Here is a 21,098-nt window from a genome sequence, read left to right as displayed (position 1 = left end):
ACAAAATAGTTAAGCCGTTACTTACAAGGAGTTCCTCTGCAGGCTTCTTCCATAGTTACCCTGACGTAGGGCTTACTAAAGTCAACTTCAATTTCATCAGAAAAAGGGGCTGGCTGCCGTAAGCCCTGAACAAGAACGTAACAGAACAGTAGTAAGTCAAATTCAATGATATACACTGAAGTACTCAAAATAAGAGCTTTAAAGGACGTCAATGATGTGACTAAACCTTTCTAACACTGAGAATGTAAAGGAAGAATTCCAAAGTGAAGAGTGACAGTTGCAACCTTCTTCAGGTTCAGTAAACCATGGCATGAAGAACAAATGTCTTTCTGTTGACTTTGGGGTAAAACCGAGAAGACTACCTGGGAACCTAAGCACAGCCCCAAGAAACTGGGTCTGGAATGATGGCTTCCCTGCAGCATGGTGGTGTAGCAAACCTTGGACCCTGTGACAAAACTGCCAGGGTTTCTAAGAAGATTTCATATTGCTTCAACTAGGGAACAGGAGGGCAAGCAGCTACTAAGTAAAACCATAGCTGCTTAACGCTTCATCCTCTATGTTTAAATGCTCCCTGTGAGGCAAGGAATGCTACAGCAGGACCCTCCGTTTATAGGAGGAAACAAGGGTCAGAGAGTTAGTTATGAGAACTATATGCACTAAGAGGCAAAGCTCAAACCAGAACACATGTGTGCTTATCTCTCTGTATGTGGCTTCACTTGGGAGGCTTTGTTCAATTTATTCCTAAGATTTTATTTCTCTCAGATGTTATATGAATGGAATCTTTAAAAAAATAAAAACAAAACTCTTTGGCTTGTTTCTTGCTAGTATACAGAGATGTAATTGATTTGCTTGTGTGACTTCAATGAATTTCTTATATTTCTTTGGCCCTGTAACTGTATAACTCGGCTACTAGGTTTGTTTGGTTTGAGAAAGGGTCTCTGCACTCCTCATCCTCCCGCCTCTACCTACTAGGTACTGGGATTACAGGTGTGTGCCACCATGCCTGGCTTCAGCTATTAGTATTAGTAACTGTCATGTTGTTTTGTTGATTCCTTAGGATTCTCTATATATGAGATAATATCATCTGTGAATAAATAAAATGTAATACAGTTCTCGTCTATCTGGATGTTTTATTTCTTTTTAGTACGGTGTATTGCCATTAGAACTTCTAGTGCAACACTGAGCAGAAGTAAAAAGATTATATAATATATACATATATTATATAAAGATCCAGGAGGTAGTGGTACACATCTTTAATCTCAGCCCTCAGGAGACAGAGGCAGGTGGATCTCTGTGAGTTTGAGGCCAGCCTGGTCTACAGAGTGAGCTCAAGAACAGGCCCCAAAGCCTGTTCTTGACAAGGGAAACCTTGTCTCAAGAAAGAAACATTCATTTGATTAGGCTTTTAAAATATATACATAATTTATTATTTTTTACTTTTGTGTTCATTGGTGTTTTACCTGCATGTGTATCTACATGAGGGCGTCAGAAGCCCTGGAACTGGGGTTACAGGCAGGTATGAGCTGCCATGTGGGTGCTGGGAATTGAACCTTGGTCCTCTGGAAGAGCAGTCAGTGCTCTCAACTGCTGAGCCATGTCTCCAGCCCCTCAAGGCTTTTTATTTATTTCATGTGTGTGGGTGTTTTGCCTGAATGCATGTCTGCGTGCTGCTTACATGCCTGGTGTTGGCAGAGGTCAGAAGAAGGCATCAGGTCTCCTGGAACTGACTTTACAGATGGTTGTGTGTGAGCCAGGTGAATGCTGGGAGTTGAACCAGTGCTCTTAACCACAGCCCCAATTTAAGTACACTTATACTTCTATGCTGGGCTACTTCATACCTACCCTTGGCTGCACATGGTCTATAGGCCATGGATTAGAAACACCTGTCAAGGCTCAATAACAAATTACTTCCCTCGCCTCTCAGTCAATGTCAATTTCTTCCTCTTTCTAGGTGGTACTTTTCACACTATATATGATTTGTTACTGTCTCCTTTTCTTGCCTTTGTTGTTATGTTACTGTTTTTGTTTTCGAAACAAAAACTGGCCATGAACTATACAACCCAGTTTCTTAAATCCTCCTGGCTCAGTCTTGATTGTTCAGATTATAAGCGTTTACCACAACTGGGTAAACAACCCTCATCTTTGCAATCTCATTAAAAGCATCTGGCAGCCAGGGGATCTCAATATATGTTGGCTAAAAAGGAATTGTGGAATCTTAGTCATAAGCAGAACCATGGCTTTTCCTCAATTTAGGTACTTTACACATTCATCATTCTTGCATACACATATATGTAACACATATATATTTGTGAATGACCCATATTCAGATAGGCTAAATTTTAAATTTTTATAAATAATTTTGTGATTTATTTATTTTTGGTTATATGAGACAGGGTTTCTCTGTGTAGCCCTGGCTATCCTAGAACTCACTCTGTAAGTCAGGCTGGTCTCAAACTCAGAGATCAGCCTACTTCTGCCTCCAGTGTGTGTTAACATGTCCAGCAATTTTTAAGTGTGTGTGTGTGTGTGTGTGTGTGTGTGTGTGTGTGTGTGTGTGTGTGTGTGCACTTGTGTTAGATCAAATTCAGAACCTGCTCTCTACTAGGCTGGCACTCTATCACTGAGGCACATTCCCCAGCTATCATAGTCCTTTTGATTTTTGCCTTTAGGAATACTCCTATCAGGAAACAGTCTAAATATACAGAGAAAACTGGACAATGTTATCCTCTCTCCTCTGCCCACTTCATGCTGACCCCCAACTTAGCCACATAACATTTGGTGACCTTTCTACATGGAAGGACAAGTGTTCTTATGGTGCTAAGGAGCTCTGAAAGAAGAGTTCACTCTATGCTTCCATCTTACACAGGGAAGACCCTGCTCGTCCTCAGCCCTGGTGTCTACAGCCACGCTGGCACACCGGAACTAAGTCATGTAATGCTGTCTGCCTGCCTCAGACATCAACAGGTAAGTGCAGAAGTAAATATGGTACGATACAGGATAAGGTATTATTTAGCAATGAGAAGTTAAGCAGTGAACATACCATATCATAGGTTAATCTTAAAGACATAGTCAGTGAAAAAGGCTAGCCACATAATGTGTGTTTGCATTTATCTATAATGTCTAAACTAGGTAGCACCAGACACAGAAACATTAGTGGTTCCCAAAAGCTGAGCAGAAGTGAGTGATTTGCTAGTAGTAGACACAAGGCTTCCTTGGGAGTAGTAAATATACTCTCCTGAAAAAACTGTCTGTGAATATACATAAAATTACTAAATTGCTGGTGTGAGGAATGTATATTATAGTTCAATAAAGCTGTTACAAGAGAAGGAAGATTGTTTTTTGCTAGAGTTCAAAAGAAGTTGAAAGTATAGGTGTACAGTGGTGATGACAAACTCTTTTCTTTAGCAGATGCTCTTCCCCATAGGGTCAGTCAGCATGCTGGGTGAGTGGAGTTTGGGCCATTAGCCAAGGCTAAAAAGCTGGTGTATACCTGGGAGATGGACATAGCAGATAACTGAATCCATGTAAATCATTTTACAGGGATATACGAAGCAAAGTCATTTAAAACAGTGGAACTCCTCCTCAAGCCTCCTCGAAGCTCATCTCTTTGCTCTGTTCCTTAGTATAGATACTGGAGCTATGTGGTTGAGTTGTCCCTATTCTAAGTGACACAGCTGAACTGGAGCCATCATCATCTCTTCAATCTGAATTCTCCGAGAAACTTTCAGAAATTAATAATGCCCTAGTTTTTTGTGATGTTTTGTTTCTTTAGACAGGATACCATTATGTAGTGTTTGCTAGCCTCCTCTCTAGAAGTAGACCAGGCTGAAATAGAACTCAGAGATCTCTGCCTGTCTGCCTGCCTGCCAAGTACTGGAGTTTGCGGAACAAATACAGCTAGCACAATGCCCCATTCTGTTGATTACTGCACCATCTTCTGAGTTTTCTATGGTATGTAGAATCATACTCCCTAAAAATGTCCTTATTCTATGGAAGCTGTGACAATGTTGCCTTATTTGGCAAAAGGGGCTCTAGAAAAATTATTGTAGACAATATGAATATGACAAATGCAATCACAAAAATCTTTTTTTTTTTTTTTTTTTTTTTGGTTTGTTTGTTTTGTTTTGTTTTGTTTTTTGTTTTTTGAGACAGGGTTTCTCTGTGGCTTTGGAGCCTGTCCTGGAACTAGCTCTGTAGACCAGGCTGGCCAAGAGAAGTAATGAAACACAGAAGCATTTGAAACACAGATTTCAGAATAATGTAGTGATTCAGTAGCAATTTCAATCATCTCCAAGTCTTTTGACGTGTTTCCGTGTTTCTTAGGTGAAGCTTTAAGAAGGTACCAAGTTGAGACAAGACAGGAAGTTTAAAATGGTGTTGTTCGAGTAAGGCGTGGCAGTAGTCTAGGAAAAACATCCATGTCACAGAGATGGAGGTGTGCAAAGGGACAGAGGGGTATACCCAGAAGTGAAATAGGAAATGACACAGGACACTGACACTGTGAGATGACACTCGGAAACTGAAGCTTTGCTACTTTGTTACTTAAATTTTACTTTTAGCCTAATGCTTGCACATCCTCCAAGTTTTCCTAACCATATTTCTCAGTTCCCATGTAAGGGTCCTATGCCCGAGCTGTAATTCACAATATGTCAGGAAAGCATAACAGCCTTTACCATCCATGCTATCTGCTCTTCCTGTTATTTAAGAACACTCACAGCAGTGTCAGTGTCCCATTGCTCTCTACCCCACCAGTGTGTCCACTCACAGCTCCACTTACGACTGAACAGTGCTGCACTTTCGCAGGAATGCCATCTTCCTCTGTCGCTCCATTAGGGCCGGATGCCTCTTTCCTCCTCTTCCTCGAATTGACTTTAGCTGAACTCTGTGCATCCATCTTCTTTTAACTGGTCAAAAAAAGAGAGAGAGAAATGCTTGAACCAGTATTCCAGAGATACAAATACAACAAAACAGTGATTACAAGAGCATACATTTCACCAAGATGAGCCAATGGCAAAAAAGAGGATGTGCAAACACCACTGCGGAACAATGGCCACAGTTCATCCCTTGGCCTTGAAACTTGCTCCCCAGCACACTGCCCACACACCCCCATTCCATATCTTGACTGTGTGAAGACTGGAGTAACACTTGGCTGAGGAAGACTCTTACCCAATTGAACTAGCTGAAATACTTGTGATCAGCGGTATCAGATTTCAGGGTTTTTGGATTTGGGAATATGTGCTTAGACTTTACTGACTAACCTGAAATACAAAATGTCATGAAATCTAAAGTATTTTTAGCAGACTTGGAATGGTCAACTGGCTGGCCTAGAACCCAACATATAGACCAGCATGGCCTCACACCTGTGATGCTCCTGCTGCCTCCACCTTCCAAATGCTAGAATTACAGGCATGCATCACCACCCCCAGCTTATCACTACTCTTTTTATCTATCACAGAAACACAGCAGGTGCAATATGAAAAGTTGTCTTTGGTAAAATACTTTTGCCTCAGCTTCTGGCATTGGGTGACAATTGTGAGTCACCATGCCATTTCACCTTCTTTCAGGGTCACTACCTCAAGCTGGGTCAGAATTCCCAGCTAATAAACAAATGGGAACTCTTTCTCTAAAAGAAAACCTACTTTTCTGTCTGTTTAGCAGAGAGTATGTGGTACCTCCCTATCCTAAGAGTCAGAACCACCTGTTTAGATGTGGGCTTATGCCACCTCTCTAGTCCCAGCAGGAATATTTGCATTACAATTTTTACTACATTTATTCGTGTGTGTGTGTGTGTGTGTGTGTGTGTGTGTGTGTGTGTGTGTGTGTACACATATATGTGGAGGAGGGAGGAGGTCAAAGGACAAGTTGTGAAAGCTAGCTCTCTCTACCACGAGTCAGGTTGTCACATCTGGTGACAAGTGCCTTTACCCAATGAACCACCCTGCTAGTCCAATATTTTTATTTTTCTTGTGTAATACAATCTGCATGAGGCAACTAATTTCTTTTTAATGATGAATTGTTAGGCATCATCCAGAACCTGAGGATAGAGGAAGCTCTATGATCAAATGTCACTTCTGCCTAAGATAATGAATGGCACAGTGGAAAATCTGCTGAATAAAGGAAGAAAACAAAAGCCAGACAGAATGAGGCTGCTTTGCCTGGATGCCTCTTGAATGAGATGTCCTTCTGAACAGCCACAGCTGTGCTTCACATTCTATCCTCCAGCTCAAGTCCATGTGGCCACATCTACAAGAAACCTGGCCTGATTCTTAAGAGGCTGAAGGTGACGCCCTGTGAGTCATGGCTAGGCAGTAACCTGACACAGAGAGATAGCAGTCTAGAGTGACAGGAACACCGCCCAGAAACTGCCTTTCATTACAAACAAATGGGCATGGGAGAAGGTGAAGCGCCAGTGACACTAAGGGCACCTAGTTAGCAATCACTCTTCTAAATATGCACTCATCTGAGAGGCTTGCTAAGAATGATGTCAGGCCGGTTTCTAACTTGCTCATCCCAGGGCTCTTCTATAAGCATCTGCTCAAGTCCTCAACTAAGCTTTCCCTTTTCCCTGGAGACTGAATTTGTGTCAGGTTGATACACACTAACCAGCACACACATAAAACATCTAAGTATGCCAGGATTAGTGATACAGCCCTGTAATGTCAATACTTGGTTGCAAAGACTGAAGAATGATGAGTTCAAGGCCAGCCTGGCCTATATAGCAAGTTCCATGTCAGTCTGAGTTACACAACAAGGCCTTGTCTCACAAAAGTAAAGGCCGAAATGTAGCTCAGTGGTAGACTTGCCTACCATGCAAAGGCACTTGGTTCAATTTCCAGCATCACAAACAATCATGGTGTATCCACAGCTATTATTATTAGCCAATTAAAATAAAATGCAGGCTGGTGAGATGACAAGTCTGATGACCCAGGTTCAATGTCTAGTACCTACACCATGGAAGGAGACAATTGGCTCCTGCACGTTGTCCTTTGACCTCCACACATGCACATACCTTCCATAAGTAAATTAAAAAGCAAAGAAATGAATAAATGTTAACAAAATTAAATGCAGGTAGCCATTATTTGAAGGAGACTTCAATTGATACATAGAAGCCACATGCAGGATTCTACCTTCACAATGTTTGATAAAGGATTCCAAACTCATCACTTGACAGTTTGCTGAGTTTTGACACAGCGTCAAATATGTCTCCACAGATTATTTGTTACAAATGGAAAAGGGTTACCTTGATAGCAGTGGGGAGGGGGTGTCACTCTACAAAACCACCCATATCATGCCTACTATGAGGTACTGAGGACATACCAGCCACAGGGGTGTGTCAGGAGGAAGCAAACAAACACAATGCCACTGAAGGCCATCCCACAAGGAGCCCAATCTTCAAACACTGCTGGTCATGAAAACTAATGAAAGGCTGAGAACTAATCTTCCAGAACTAGGTGATCATGCTGTCACATACTACTTGATTTTAGGTGCCAACACTGAAGTCCCCTGAAACAAAGTCATGATCTACAACTTATGTACAAGGAGAAAGAGGAAGAAGAAAGAAAATATTACATTTGACAATGGCAAAAGACTTGCAACATATGAATCTAGGTGAGGCATATGGGAGTTTATCTTTATGAGCCTGAACTTTGCGATAGGCCTTCCTTTTTGTTTCGTTTTGTTTTCCTCAACACAAATCTAGGAAGGGAAAACAAGGAAAAGGTGTATAATATATATTAAAAAACAAGGCTGAAGTGTAAACAGTGGTAAAGCACTTGCCTACCAGTCACAAGGCCCAGCTGGATCACCAACGTGAAAAAACAGCAAAGTATGCTTTAGATTCAGCACAAAGAAGTTCATCTCAGTATTCCTGCAACTTTCCTATAGGCTTTCCTTTCTTTTCAAAATAAAATGTTTTATTTTAAAAATCTCTACAGCTTTCTGCACAGATCAACTCTCATATGAGATCTCTGGAGTTCCTTCTCAGTTCCAACTTGTTGACTCCTAACATGTGCTGCATAACGAATGTTCATGTGCTATATCACATATGTACATAGCACTGCTATATAATGCACGCTATATTTTTACAACTCTATTGAGGTATAGACATACATTAAACTGCACAATGGGGATGGAAGATGGCTCAGTGATAAGAAGGTAGACTGCTCTTCCAGAGGACCCCAGTTCAATGCCCAGGACCCATAGAAGGCAGTCAACTCCAGCTCCAGAGGGATCCTGCGCCTCTTTCACACTATACCCACATGTACCCACCTACCTACCCACAAATACATATGTAATTAAAATAATAAAAATAATTTAAAATTAAAATGGATTTTAAAAAATATAACTGCATCTGTGTGGTGGTAGCATACACCTTTAGTCTCAGAACTCAGGAGGCAGAAGCAGGTGGATCTCTGTGAGTTCAAGGCCAGCCTGACCCACAGAGTGAATTCCAGGATAGTCAGGGCTGTTACACAAGAAACTCTGTCCCCAAAAACATTACATGAGATATATATATACACACACATACATATATACATATATGTATGTATACATACATACATACGTACATATACATACATATTGATGCAAGGTTGGGTGTGGTGGTGCACACCTTTAATGGAAGTATATGGGAGGCAAAGGCAGGTGGCAACAGGCAATCTCTTGAGTTTGAGCTCAGCCTTTGAGTTCCAGGACAACCAGTAGTACATAGAGAGTTTTGTGTCAAAAAACGAACATGATAGACAGACAGACAGACAGACAGAATGACTGACTGACTGACTGACTCTGTCCCACAGACCCACTTTAATACCTACTGAGGGGCAGAGCCCCCAGAATGCTCCCGTTAAACTCCATCTCTTAAAGGTCCCATCATACTCACACAATATGGACCAAACAGACCTAACATATTCAGAATGCAACTGTCTGGAGGATTTACTGACAGAAGTATGGTCATAAGCAGTATGAAAACCAGTTAGATCCCGAAATTTGGGTAAAGGGAGTGGGAATTATTTATGGGTCAGGACAAAAATTACTATCATGGCTGGAATTACCTGCTTCAACAAGACAAGAGTTTCTCTGTATAGCTAGCTTTGAGCCTATCCTGGAACTAGCTCTGTAGACCAGGTTGGCCTTGGACTCACAAAGATCCGCTTGCCTTCTCTGCCTCCTGAGTGCTGGGATTAAAGGCATGTGCCACCAATGCCCGGCTAGTGCTTTATCTTAAGATAATACTAAAGAAACAAGAACATCCCTGGACCGGGAGTCCTATGGTAATCCCTACCATTTAACTCCTGTGATTTTATCTTTTTATGGTTTGCTGGGGAAATATACGAAAAATAGCTATGGTTATTTAGAAGCAATCATGGTGGCTACAACTCAAGACCGCAGTCATATCTCTCCACCCTTATTATCACTGCAGTCTTGTCAGTCCACGTCCTTATCACCTCATAACGCAGAAGTGCTTTCATTCCACCCCACAGCCGCCATCATAACAAGTTCCAGTGTCATTCAAAAGTCCAAAGGCTCGTCAGAACTCATGGCAGCTACTTCTACTTGTGATTCTGTACCTCCAAGATGAAATGGTAGGTCAAGGCTGGAGAGATATTCCTATCTAAAAGGCAGCTAGAGATAAGTAGAAAGGATCAGTCCAAGGCCAGTCTGAAACCCAGCAAGGAAAGCGCAAGAACACTAACTGAAGTAACTCAAGCCTAGCATCTTTCTCATGTTTGCTGAGGAGTCCCCGACACTGCTGCTTATCACCCAGGGCTGGTTCTCCAAGCTGCCCCAAGCTCTGCCTAGCATGCACTTTGCACTGCTGATAGCTCTACCTTTCTAGGGTCCCAAATACTGCTCAACATGCCTGGCCACACAGAAATGGGCTATCTGAAAAGGTTCCTACCCTGTGAGAAACTTCTGCTTTGCCTCCTAGGCTTTCCTTTGAAATCTGAGTAGAAGCCACCATGACCTCTTAACTTTTGCAGTCTGCATATCTGCATACTTAACACAAAGACAACAGAGTACAGGCTGTACCTAGATCCATGTGACTCATGCTACAGCCACAAAGTGCTTGGCCAGTTAGAGACAGGGAAATGAACCTAAGTTCCTCCTCCCCAAGGCACTTGCTGAAATAATTCTGTTCTGCGAGTGCTCCAGGCCTGTGATGGGAGAATAATCTGATTTCTGAGCTGCACTACAAGCCTTTTCCGACTGTCCCAGTGCTAAGCCAGTACCACTCTCTGGCACACAGCTTCCTGGATGCATCCTCTATGATCTTTCTTTGCTCCAAAATCTTTCTACTTTGCTTCCTTTGTTCTTAGCCTCACCATAAATCTGGGTAAAAATAACCAATAATATCGGTTCCCAGCCTGGATACTTTGTTGTTTTAAAATTCCTTCCACCAGAAGCTAGAGAGATAGCTCAGTGGTTGCCTTAGTTACTGTTTTGTTTTTTTTTTTTTTGTTTGTTTGTTTGTTTTGTTTTGTTTTTCTTTCTTTCTTTTTGGTTTTTCAAAACAGGGTTTCTCTATGTAGCCCTGATTGTCCTGAAATCAACTCTGTAAACCAGGCTGACCTTGAACTCAAGAGATCCACCTGCCTCTAACTCCCAAATTCTGGGATTAAAGGCATGTGCTACCATGTCCAGCTTTATTTTTGTTTGACAGGGTCTCTCTACTTAGCCTTGGCTAGCCTGGAACTCACTATGTAGACCAAGCTAGCTTTGAACTCACAGAGATCCACCTGCATCTGCCTCCCAAGTTCTGGGATTGAAGGCACAAATCAACATGCCCAGTTAGTCTATCATTCTTAATCTTAAACTTTCTATAATCAAAGGCTATGGACCTAATCTGGTAGCTTCTTTGCCACAGTGTGACAAGAGTAGCCTTTCCTCCAGTTTCCAATAGAAAACCATTTCTGGGCTAGTGACATGGCTCAGATCACGCAGTAGACAAAGATACCTATCTTCTAAAAGTTGTCCTATGACTTCCAACCATACACCCTCTGGGATGGATACACACACACACACACACACACACAGAGAGAGAGAGAGAGAGAGAGAGAGAGAGAGAGAGAGAATAATTAACTTTTTTGTTTGCTTGTTTATCCAGATGCAGACCAGGCTGGCCTTGAACTCACAAAAATCCACCTGCCTCTCCCTCCCAAGTGCTGGGATTAAAGGCATGCCCCATCACTGCCTGGCTGAGAACTATAAACTCAGTGGAATCATTTAACCTTGCTGTGCTTTAGTTTTCTCATATATAAAATGAGGATGAGGGCATGAGCTACTCTGTAGGATTGTGATGAAGGTTACATTATTTAATGTGCACAGAGCGCTTCTAACTTCCTGACACATAGGAAGTAATCTAAGTATTAGCTATGATTACTGTAATCACTGTTTTAGCACTGTAACATTTAGGAATGCCATATAGGAATGAGGTTTATTCACACAATAAAGTAGATTTATATCTGTTTCAACATACTCATTAAGAATTCTAAATATTTTACATATTACTTTCTGAAAATAAAATTCTTTTATTGTATTTTTACATTAAAGAATATTAGGGTACTTGTTGAAAAGGAGGGTTCTGGTGATATATTACATATATTTATTTTTGGTTTTTCAAGACAATGTTTCTCTGTGTAGCTCTGTCCTGGGACTCACTCTGAAGACCAGGCTATCCTTGAACTCAGAGATCCTCCTGCCTCTGCCTCCCAAATGCTGGGATTAAAGGCGCATGCCACCACTACATGATAAAACCAAGCTTTTTGACAGACATGGTACCTTGTACCTATAATCCCTATACCTGAAAGGCTGAGGCAGGAGGATTGCTATGAGCTTAAGGCTATCCTGGGCAATATAATGAGTTCTAGGCCAGTGTGGGCCTAGTGACACCCTAACTCAAAAAAAGAAGCAACAGCTGCTTTTGGAATTTATAGATTATGTAAAGTTGTGATAAGGGGCTAGCATGGTAGAAATCATTCAAGATTAAGTTATCTCATCAAATTAGAACAAAGAGCACCATGAACCTTTTCAGAAAGAATTTTAATTTAAAAATGATGGAGGTCAGTTGGCATCTCTGTATCACCACAGATGTTGGCTTGTGAGTCTCTGAGATCCACCTGCTTCTGCCTCCTGAGTGCTGGGGTTAACCAATACCCAGCTTGCTTTGGTTTTTTAAGACATGACTTCTCTGTGAATTCAAGGCCAGCCTGGTCTACACAGCAAGTTCCAGGACAGGCTCCACAGCAGTACAGAGAAACCTTATCTCAAAAAAACAAAAAACAAAAACAAAAAAGAATCATAACTCATAATGCAGTGTCTTGTAATGAGCTCTAGTGCCCTGGAGACATTCAATACTTAGTGACTTCCACATGGAAAAGTCAGGAAGGAAAGACACTGCAGACAAAACACAGAACTCCCTCATTAGCTCTGTGAAGGTAGGCAAACATTTCCTCTTCCCCTCTTAATGCTTTATCCTTCAGAAAAATCGTTCTGAACAGTTGCAACCAAGGAGCCACAGTGGGATGGAGCACCTGTCGCCCGCCTCCTCCTCCCTCCCCCCCCCCCCCGCAACACCTCTGCCTACTCAGCCTGTCACCTTCTTAATCACAAATGCTCATTTCCAGCACACCTTCTACATGAGGACAGTATCGGCCAGCCTACCAGCTACATCAGTCTCTCCCAATTGCTCTCACGACACACAGTATCCACCTGCTGTCTCTGATCACACTCACAAGCCCAGCAGAGCTGCTTCTGCTGACGCACCTCCCTGCACACACTGGCTGCCTTGTTCTTCAGTGTTCAATACATGCCTGCTTGGACACATCGACTCAGCTAGAGCCGTGGAAATGTGCACGGGGGTGGGGCGGTAGGGAAGAGATACTAAGGATGGAACCACCCAAGTGTTTTTTTCTTTAATTTAAAAATCATACTTTTAGAAGTTGTGTGTGTACACACAAGAATTGTATGAGGATGTTGTTGGTGTATGAGCATGTGTGTGGAGGCCAGAGGACAATTTGCAGGAGTTGGTTCTCTCCTTCCACACATGGGCTCCAGATAGAAATTAGGTCCTCAGGTCTGGTGACAATGCCTTTATCCACTCAACTATTTTTATACACCGAACTTGCTCTATTAAGTACTTTCTCAATATGGATGTCCTGAAGGAGACAAAACCTTAGTTTAGGCATGCACATGCTTGTGTCTCACTTAAAGATGAAAGGCCCCTGTAAGTAGTTTTAGGCACTCTTACCCCAACCCTCCTATTATACTTACTGCTATTACATCTAGCAAGCACCTCAGGGCAAAACAGGAAGCACATCCAAAATTATGTGACAACCTAAATGGTAGCACATTGAAACTACATATACCTTTCCAAATTTCAACAAATTCAAGTTTAACTGATTACCATAGGGAACTATCTGCAAAAAAAGGAGAGGTGAACTTCTCCTTTGTGATGTTCAGACTTCTGCCATCGGAGTGAACAAGCTTATTGTGTATGTGAGACCTTTCCCTGTGTCTAGCATGCCAGACCCTCAATAAGGTCCATCGTGGCACGTGTTAATCGTGTCATCCACTCTGCACTGCTTCTGCATCTTTGAAGTTTAAGGAGGAGGACTGTGCATAAGAACCAGGTCTCCCACACTGGGGCAGACACACTTCTCTGCAGGCCCAGGATGTCCCACTGCTGCTTTTCTAGGTTTTAATTCAGCACAGCCAAGCTCATCTACTGGCTGCTCTGTGCTGCAACAGCAGAGGCGAGTATTTGCAAAAGAGACTGTGTGACCTGCAAATCCAAAACCGCTTACCAACACATTATACAAGTTTTGACAACTCAGATTTATAAATGAGGACAGGATTGGTTTTTGTTTTGTTTTGTTTTGTTTTGAGAAAGGAACTCCATATAAAATCAGGCTGGCCTTGAACTCACAGTGACCCCTCCTAACTCAATCTCCAAATGCTTGGATTAAAGACATGCACCATGATGATTAGCTTCAAAGTCAGTGTTAACAAATCATCTGTTGACAAATTGCCTAGAACTATACAATCTAAGGTAGCAAACAGTACTAGGAATAGGATTATTTCAATAAATTACACTATAGGGCTAGTGAGATGCCTAAGTGGGCAAAGACACTGCCATGCAAGCCTGACAATCTGAATTTGTTCTGGAATCCACTTAAAGGTAGAAAAAGAAAACTAACTCCACAGTGTTCTCTGACCATCACACCTCTACTGAGACACAGGTATGCACATATATACACTAATAAATAAGTAACTTTTTAAGAAGAATGTATGGGCTGAGTGTTGGTGGCACACACCTTTAATCCTAGCAGTGGGAGGCAGAGGCAGGTGGATCTCTGTGAGTTCAAGGCCAGCCTGGTCTACAGAGCTAGTTCCAGAACAGGCTCCAAAGCAATATAGAGAAATCCTGTCTCGAAAAACCAAATAAATAAATAAAAGAATGTATGGTAGTGGTACATGTCTTTAGTCCCAGCACTCGGGAGGCAGAGGCAGCCTGTGAGTTTAATGCCAACCTGGTCTTCAGAGTGAATTCCAGGACAGCCAGAGCTATTACACAGAAAAACCCTATCTCTAAAAACTAAACAAACAACAAATCAAAAGAACATCTGGTCTGGAACTTCTAAACATAAATTTCTTAACATAACTTGCATATCTACATTAGTTTCAAGCTGGAGTTCAATGCTACTACATACTTCAATGTTTGAGGTCTGAAAATTTCTCTCCTCCCTCTAATTTATTCAAAGACACCCTTGTTGTACACTGACTGGATACGAGCTCTGTATAAAGTATGAGTTAGTAACTGGAGCAAAGCAAAGCATCTGCATGGGCCTGGAAACAGAGTAAAGTATTACAGAAAAAGACTCACAATGAACACTAACATTTAGTTCTTTCTTCTTTCTTTGTTCTTTTGCCTGCATTATATCTATGCACCATGCACTCTGTGTCTGTGTGTGTGTGTCTACTTATAGACGGTTGTGAGCCACCATCGAACCTGAGTCTGCTGAAAGAGCAGTCAACGTTCTTAACCACTGAGACATCTCTCTAGCTCCCACTAATGCTAGTTCTTACATCTGAACTTTTTGGGGGTAACAATGAAAGAGATCAAAATTGAGGACTGCAAGCATGCCAGGCATGCACATTATTACTACACAACCCAGGTCCAGATAAACAATTTTATTTTGCACTGTTCTTCAAAAGAGTCAAGTCATATATGATGGGTAGCTCATATTTGTAACTTCAACACTTGGGAGGCTGAGAAGGAGAATTTCTATGAGTTCTGGACTAATCTGGGCTACCAAGTGAAACACTGTCTCCCAACCCTCCCGCCAAAATAGCCAAGCAAAGTCCATGAAGATTCAATGAGTAACCGCCATTTAACTTATGCTCTTCCTAAAGTGAGATGCAAATCTCCTATAAGGAGGATAGATGATAGAATTTGGAATTTGGATATCACATTTTACACACCTGTTTTGCCTAACTTCTAACAGATTCACAATTTCCTTCAGTGTTAGGAACATGAGCCACAACAGTAATAGCACATGGAGTAGAAAAATAGACTCTGGCACCAACAGATATCATTCCATATGATGTTATAATTATTATTACTACAACCAACTTGAAATACTGTTTAAACCCATAACTATTTTTAAATTATAGCAATAAGACCCATAGACAAACATTTACTATAATAATAAAAGGGACTTATTGGAGCTGGAGAGGTGGCTCAGCTTTTAAGATCATGTACCCCTCTTATAAAGGACCTAAGCTTGGGTTTCTAGCACTCAGTTTGGCAGCTCACAACCACTTCTAAACCGGGCTCCAGGGGACCTGACACCCTCTTTTGGCTATGGGCACAGCGCTCACTTGCCTATAGCCCCACACAGATACACAGATAAACATAATTTTTAAAAATAAAAATAGGAGTTTGAGAGATGGCTCAGCAGTTAAGAGCATTGGCTGTTGTTCCAGAGGACTTGGGTTCAATTCCTAATGCCCACATGGCAGCTCACAACCATCTGCAATTCTCATTCCAGGAGCTCCAATGTTCTTTTCTAGGACTTCAGACACACATCTGGTGCCCAAACACATATGCAGGAAAAATACCCATACATATACAGTCAATTTTTTTTTAAAAAAAATTAATAAATAAGGGGGCTAGAAAGATGGTTCAGAGGTTAGGAGCACTGGCTACTCTTCTAGAGCTCCTAAGTTCAATTCCCAGCAACCACATGGTGGCTCACAACCATCCATAATGAGATCTGATACCCTCTTCTGATGTGCAAGCATACATGCAGACAGAACACTGTATACACAATAAATAAATATTTTAATTAATAAAAATAAATCCTTTTTAAAACACATAACCGCTGTAGTACACATTTTAAAATATTTTATTAAATGTACTGAAACATAACAATTCTTTTATAATTTTATGTTATTTTAATTTTGTGTAAGAAAATTATTCTGCTGGGATGATGCAGGCTTTTAATGCCAGCATTTAGGAGGTAGGGGTAGGTGGATCTCTGTGACTTCAAGGTCAGCCTGGTCTACATAGTGACAGCTATACACTGAGACTTAGTTTCAAAAAAAGAAAATTACTCTAAACTTGGTGCTGTGGGTACTAATAACTTTAAAAAAATGTTTACAACAGAGTTAACCAGAGACAGAGAGAGGGATCCCCTGCTATAACCTACCTACAAATTGTTTTTCAAAGTATATAATGCATATAATTCTATTACTTAGGAAATCTAAATCCAGATTAAAATAAGTATAAGAAGTATTTCTTCCCATAATCAGAGCCTGTATCCTAGGAACATTCTTTCATTCTTCTTCTTTTATAATCTATCTGTCTATCTATTTTTTACTTATTTATTTATTTATTTTGAGACAGGGTTTCTCTGTATTGCTTTGGGACCTGTCCTGAGACTCCCTCTGTAGACCAGGCTGGCCTAGAACTCACAGAGATCCTCCTGCCTTTGCCTCCTGAGTGCTGGGATTAAAGGCTTGTGCCACCACCGCTCAGCTGAGACCATTCTTCTTAAAAGGGTAGGTCCTCATATCAAACAGCAATGGTGACTCACGCCTCTTCTGCAATCAATGATGTTGAAGCATATTCTCTTCTAGAAAATTCTAGGACCTTCTACTTATGTAGAATAAAAGTACACATGCATTAATCCATAAAACAGTGTAACTAGTCAAGCACAGAATATTTCCCCAAACTCCAAGTGATACCCTAATAAGAACCTTTCTGACTCTACACTGCAAACTGTACAGTGATTAAGAATATCTATTAGGTAGGTAACCACATTAATACAGTGTGTGGTTGAGTTAAAATGTAGCCCAGGCTAACCTGGGATCCACCATCCTCCTGTCTCAACTTCCCAAGTGATGGGATTATACACATCCACAGTTGGCTTTCAAATCCCTGTTGGATTGTTGTTTTGTTTTGAGACTGGCTGCCTCTCCTGACAAGCTGGAGCTTGCTATGTAGACCAGGCTAGCCTCAAACTCAGACATCTTCCTAAAAGTGTGTGCCACCATGCCTGGCTAGATCTTTTCTTTTTAAAACACTGGGTGACACAATCAGAAGAAATCTTCTACAAAGGGCTATAAGAAAGGAAAAAGTTGCTGGGCATTAGAGGTGCCTGCCTTTAATCCCAGCACTCAGGAGGCAGAGGCAGGAGGATCTCTGTAAGTTCGATGCCAGCCTGGTCTATAGAGCTAGTTCCAAGACAGGCTCCAAAGCCACAGAGAAATCCTATCTCAAAAAAAAAAAAAAAAAAAAAAAAAAAAAAGGAGGAGGAGGAGAAGGGGAAAAGAAGTAAAGATGGGTATAGCGGCACACCCTTGTAATGCCAGCACTCCGAAGGCTAAGGCAGGAGAGCTGGTATACATATATTTATTTATTTTAGGATCTCACTTTGTAGTCCTGGCTGGCCAGGAACTTGATAATGTAGACCAGGATGGTCTTGAACTCATAGAGATCCAACTGCCTCTGCCTTCCAAGTACTGAGACTAAAGACATGGGCCACCACACCTCAGACTGTCAAGAATTTAATGCCAACCTGTGCTACATAGTAAGTTCCAAGCCAGCCAGGACTACGAAGAGATCCTATCTCAAAATAGATTAGGAGAGACAGACCATACTCATTTCAGTTCATTTCAACTGATTACTAATAGCCCTCATAAAAGAGAGTGATTGAGAAATAAAAGCACAAGCTAAAACTTTAACTGAATTACTCACAATGTGGTATCATTCCCAGGTGTCAGGCTTACCATAAATTTAGAGATGAATGCATCAAAACCCTTCCATGACTGCTGACACTTCAAGCATTATTCTGTCCTTGTCTCCCATGACAGTTGCCATATAGTACTATATTATTTATTTATTTACCATTGTACAGGGGGAAATATTCTTTTTATTTTTCATATATTACCATGATTCCCTATGTGTGTGCTTGCTCATGCATGCATGTCATGATGCATGTTCAGAGGTACAACTGGTTCTCTCCTTCCATCTTTACGTGGGTTCCAGAGGTTAAACTCAGAAAGACGGGCTTGAATCAGGTAAAGCACCTTTAATGGCTAAGCCATCTCCCTGGACCCCAGCCCAGATCCTATATTTAATTTTTCTTTAAAACCAGATTTTACTGCTTTGTAAACCCACAGGTGCTGGAATTACAGATGTGTGCCAGCCACCATGTCCAGTCCCAATATTTTTATTCTTGTTTCTTAATACAGAGTACCTCTATGTAGTCCTGGTCCTTGACAGTAGTTCAGACTGCCTTTGAACTCACAGAGGCCCTCCTGCCTGTACCTACTATGCACTGGAATTAAAGACATTTGCCACCATACCTGGCCCAATGCCTCTTATTAGCAATTCTATTTATTAGTAAACTCTCTAAACTTCAAGATTGAATACAATGTGAAGATCATATATCTCCCTGCTTCTATTTTATTCTTAGTATACTTTTGTGTTTTCAGTTCCCTCCTCAAGCTTGGTTCCTAGCTTCAAAGTTTCTCCTTCCTCGATAACTACTCCAAGCAGTTTCTCCTACCACAAACTCCTACATGTTCACTCCCTCTATAACTATCACTATTCCAATATAGTGTTAGGCTCTCCCAAAGACTCTGAGTTTTAGTCCTCAGGCAAAAGTAGTCACCTCAATTACATCCAAAAAGCCTTCTTTAGTTAAGCCCATTTGTTGGAACATGTGCCCAGCACAGGTCCCAGTTCCTAACTCATCTTTGTACTTACTTCCCTGCTGCTCCTCAATCATAGAATCATCACAGAAAGAAAAAAAAGTTCACAAATAATCCACTCCACTGTTTCTCAAAAAAACAAAAACAAAGACAAAACACAAAAAGCTTGACACAGTGGCATTTGCCTTTAATCCCAGCATTAGGAAGGCAGAGACCAGATGTCTTGAGAGGTCAAGGCCACCCTGGTATGGATAGTAAGTTCCAGAACAGCCAAGGTTACACAAAGAAACCCTGTCTCAAGGGAGGGGAAGGGGGGAGCTGGTATCCCTGAACCCACCAGGCTGTATTACAACTCAAAATAGCCCTGCCTCAGCCACAGGATTATAGCTGTGGGTCACCACACCCATTTTTCAAACTTTAGCTACATTTTACTGCATACATTGTAAGATGTACAAAACTAACTTTACATCTTCACTGCAAACACACATACCTGAAACCCATTTCATAAGTCAACAGTGAGAATTTCTATTCTAGTACAGTTGTCTTTTTTTTTTTTTTTCAGTTGCCACGCATTAAACTGTCATTACAACGCTACAGTACACTGGGACGCAAGGTTGGGAGACATTAATCCCAACCCGGACTTCCCTTTCACTGATGAAGAAAGCTGTAACTCAGTGGTGGATTAAGTTTCTCGCCCACAGAACTTTGTCCGTAAAGTTCAAACTCTTGTCTGATAAATCTCACGCCAGTGTGGTTTCTGCTTAAGACCTCTGCCTAGTCACTCACTCACTCCCACTCTGCACACAGCACAACGTCAGAGCACCAAGCCCAATTCTGATCTAATTCTTCCCCGCCAGCCCTCAAAGCCACTGCTTGCTGGCTGGTGAGCGTGCCCTCGCAGCCGCTGCTTCATGATCCCTGGGGTCAGTCCCTCAGTCACCGCGTACTTACTCGGTCATGGTCCCGTCGCAGCCTCTGCCTCGTGCTCTCCGAGGTCAGAGTCCCTCGCATTTACTGCTCCGGGGTCGCAGACCCCTCACAAGCAGCCACCGCTGGGTCACAGTCGTCCTGGCTGTCATTGTAACTCGGTCACAGTAGCCTCGCAGCCCCGGCTTCACACCTCCCTGGCTGTCACTGACCTGCTCTTCAGGCACAGCCCCCTCACGGTCCCAGCCGGCGTTTGTCCACGCAAGCAAACACTACCCGGGGTTCCTTACCGCAGCTCTCCCAGGCTCCGCTGCCGTCCGATTCCTTCCTCGCGCCGCGTCACCGACTAGCGAAGTCAAATAGGTTGCGGGGAGACGCCCGGGAAACATCTGACCGGACTGCGGACCGGAAGTCCCGCCTACTGCCCGCCCTCTTGTCAATCCCACCGCTACATCCCTGAAAACTACAACCTGACATAGTAGTTCCGCTTCCAGCAGGGCCGGGCGGGTGGAGTGACAGAGCACCGCAGCCAGGCACGGGGCCAACAGTCCCGGAATACCGGATGTGTGGCGCCTCCTGCCGGCGGGGACTCGCTCGGCCTGTGGTCTCCCAGCGTCCCTTGCGCCCGCCGCCCCTCACACTCGATCACACGAGCGGCCCCGACACCCAACCTCACCAAAGAATTCGAGCCCGCTAGCTAGCCACGTTCGGTTCCGCTCAGGTCTGAGCTCACCTCTTCCGGTTATTTTGACCTAGGTTGATCCACCAAAAAAATCCCTACGAATCGACTGCGGAAGTCGTTGAGCCAGAGTACAGGCGTGGGCACTGGTACAAAAATGCACGGATCAGGGTGTGCAGTCTAAGAGAACGAACTTGCTACGGTGAACTTTTGTTTTGTAAAGGTTTAAGATTTGTGCGGGTCCACGGAGGCCATACACAAAGCCACAGAGGAG

At 42.4% G+C, this 21,098-nt stretch overlaps 1 protein-coding gene across 3 annotated transcripts in view; it reads right to left on the bottom strand.

Annotated features, from left to right (window-relative positions):
* Pcyt1a (phosphate cytidylyltransferase 1A, choline) overlaps positions 1-20,588 on the bottom strand; it is a 37,233-nt gene extending 16,645 nt beyond the window's left edge. The window contains exons 1-3 of one of the 3 annotated variants that reach the window (XM_051191332.1): positions 20,436-20,588; positions 4,778-4,904; positions 26-125 (exon numbers count right to left, since the gene is read on the bottom strand). In XM_051191332.1, coding sequence (XP_051047289.1) covers positions 26-125; positions 4,778-4,894 — 217 coding nt within the window. In that variant the 5' untranslated portion in view covers positions 4,895-4,904; positions 20,436-20,588. Of the gene's footprint in view, positions 1-25; positions 126-4,777; positions 4,905-4,995; positions 5,055-20,169; positions 20,332-20,435 lie in introns of those variants that run through there. The other 2 variants (XM_051191334.1, XM_051191335.1) reach the window with 2 other exon arrangements.
* Between the last annotated feature and the right edge of the window lie 510 nt (positions 20,589-21,098).

The sequence above is a fragment of the Phodopus roborovskii genome, unplaced genomic scaffold (genome assembly GCF_943737965.1).
Source record: "Phodopus roborovskii unplaced genomic scaffold, PHOROB, whole genome shotgun sequence".
Taxonomy (NCBI): Eukaryota; Metazoa; Chordata; class Mammalia; order Rodentia; family Cricetidae; genus Phodopus; species Phodopus roborovskii.
This window is presented reverse-complemented; position numbering and strand designations above follow the sequence as displayed.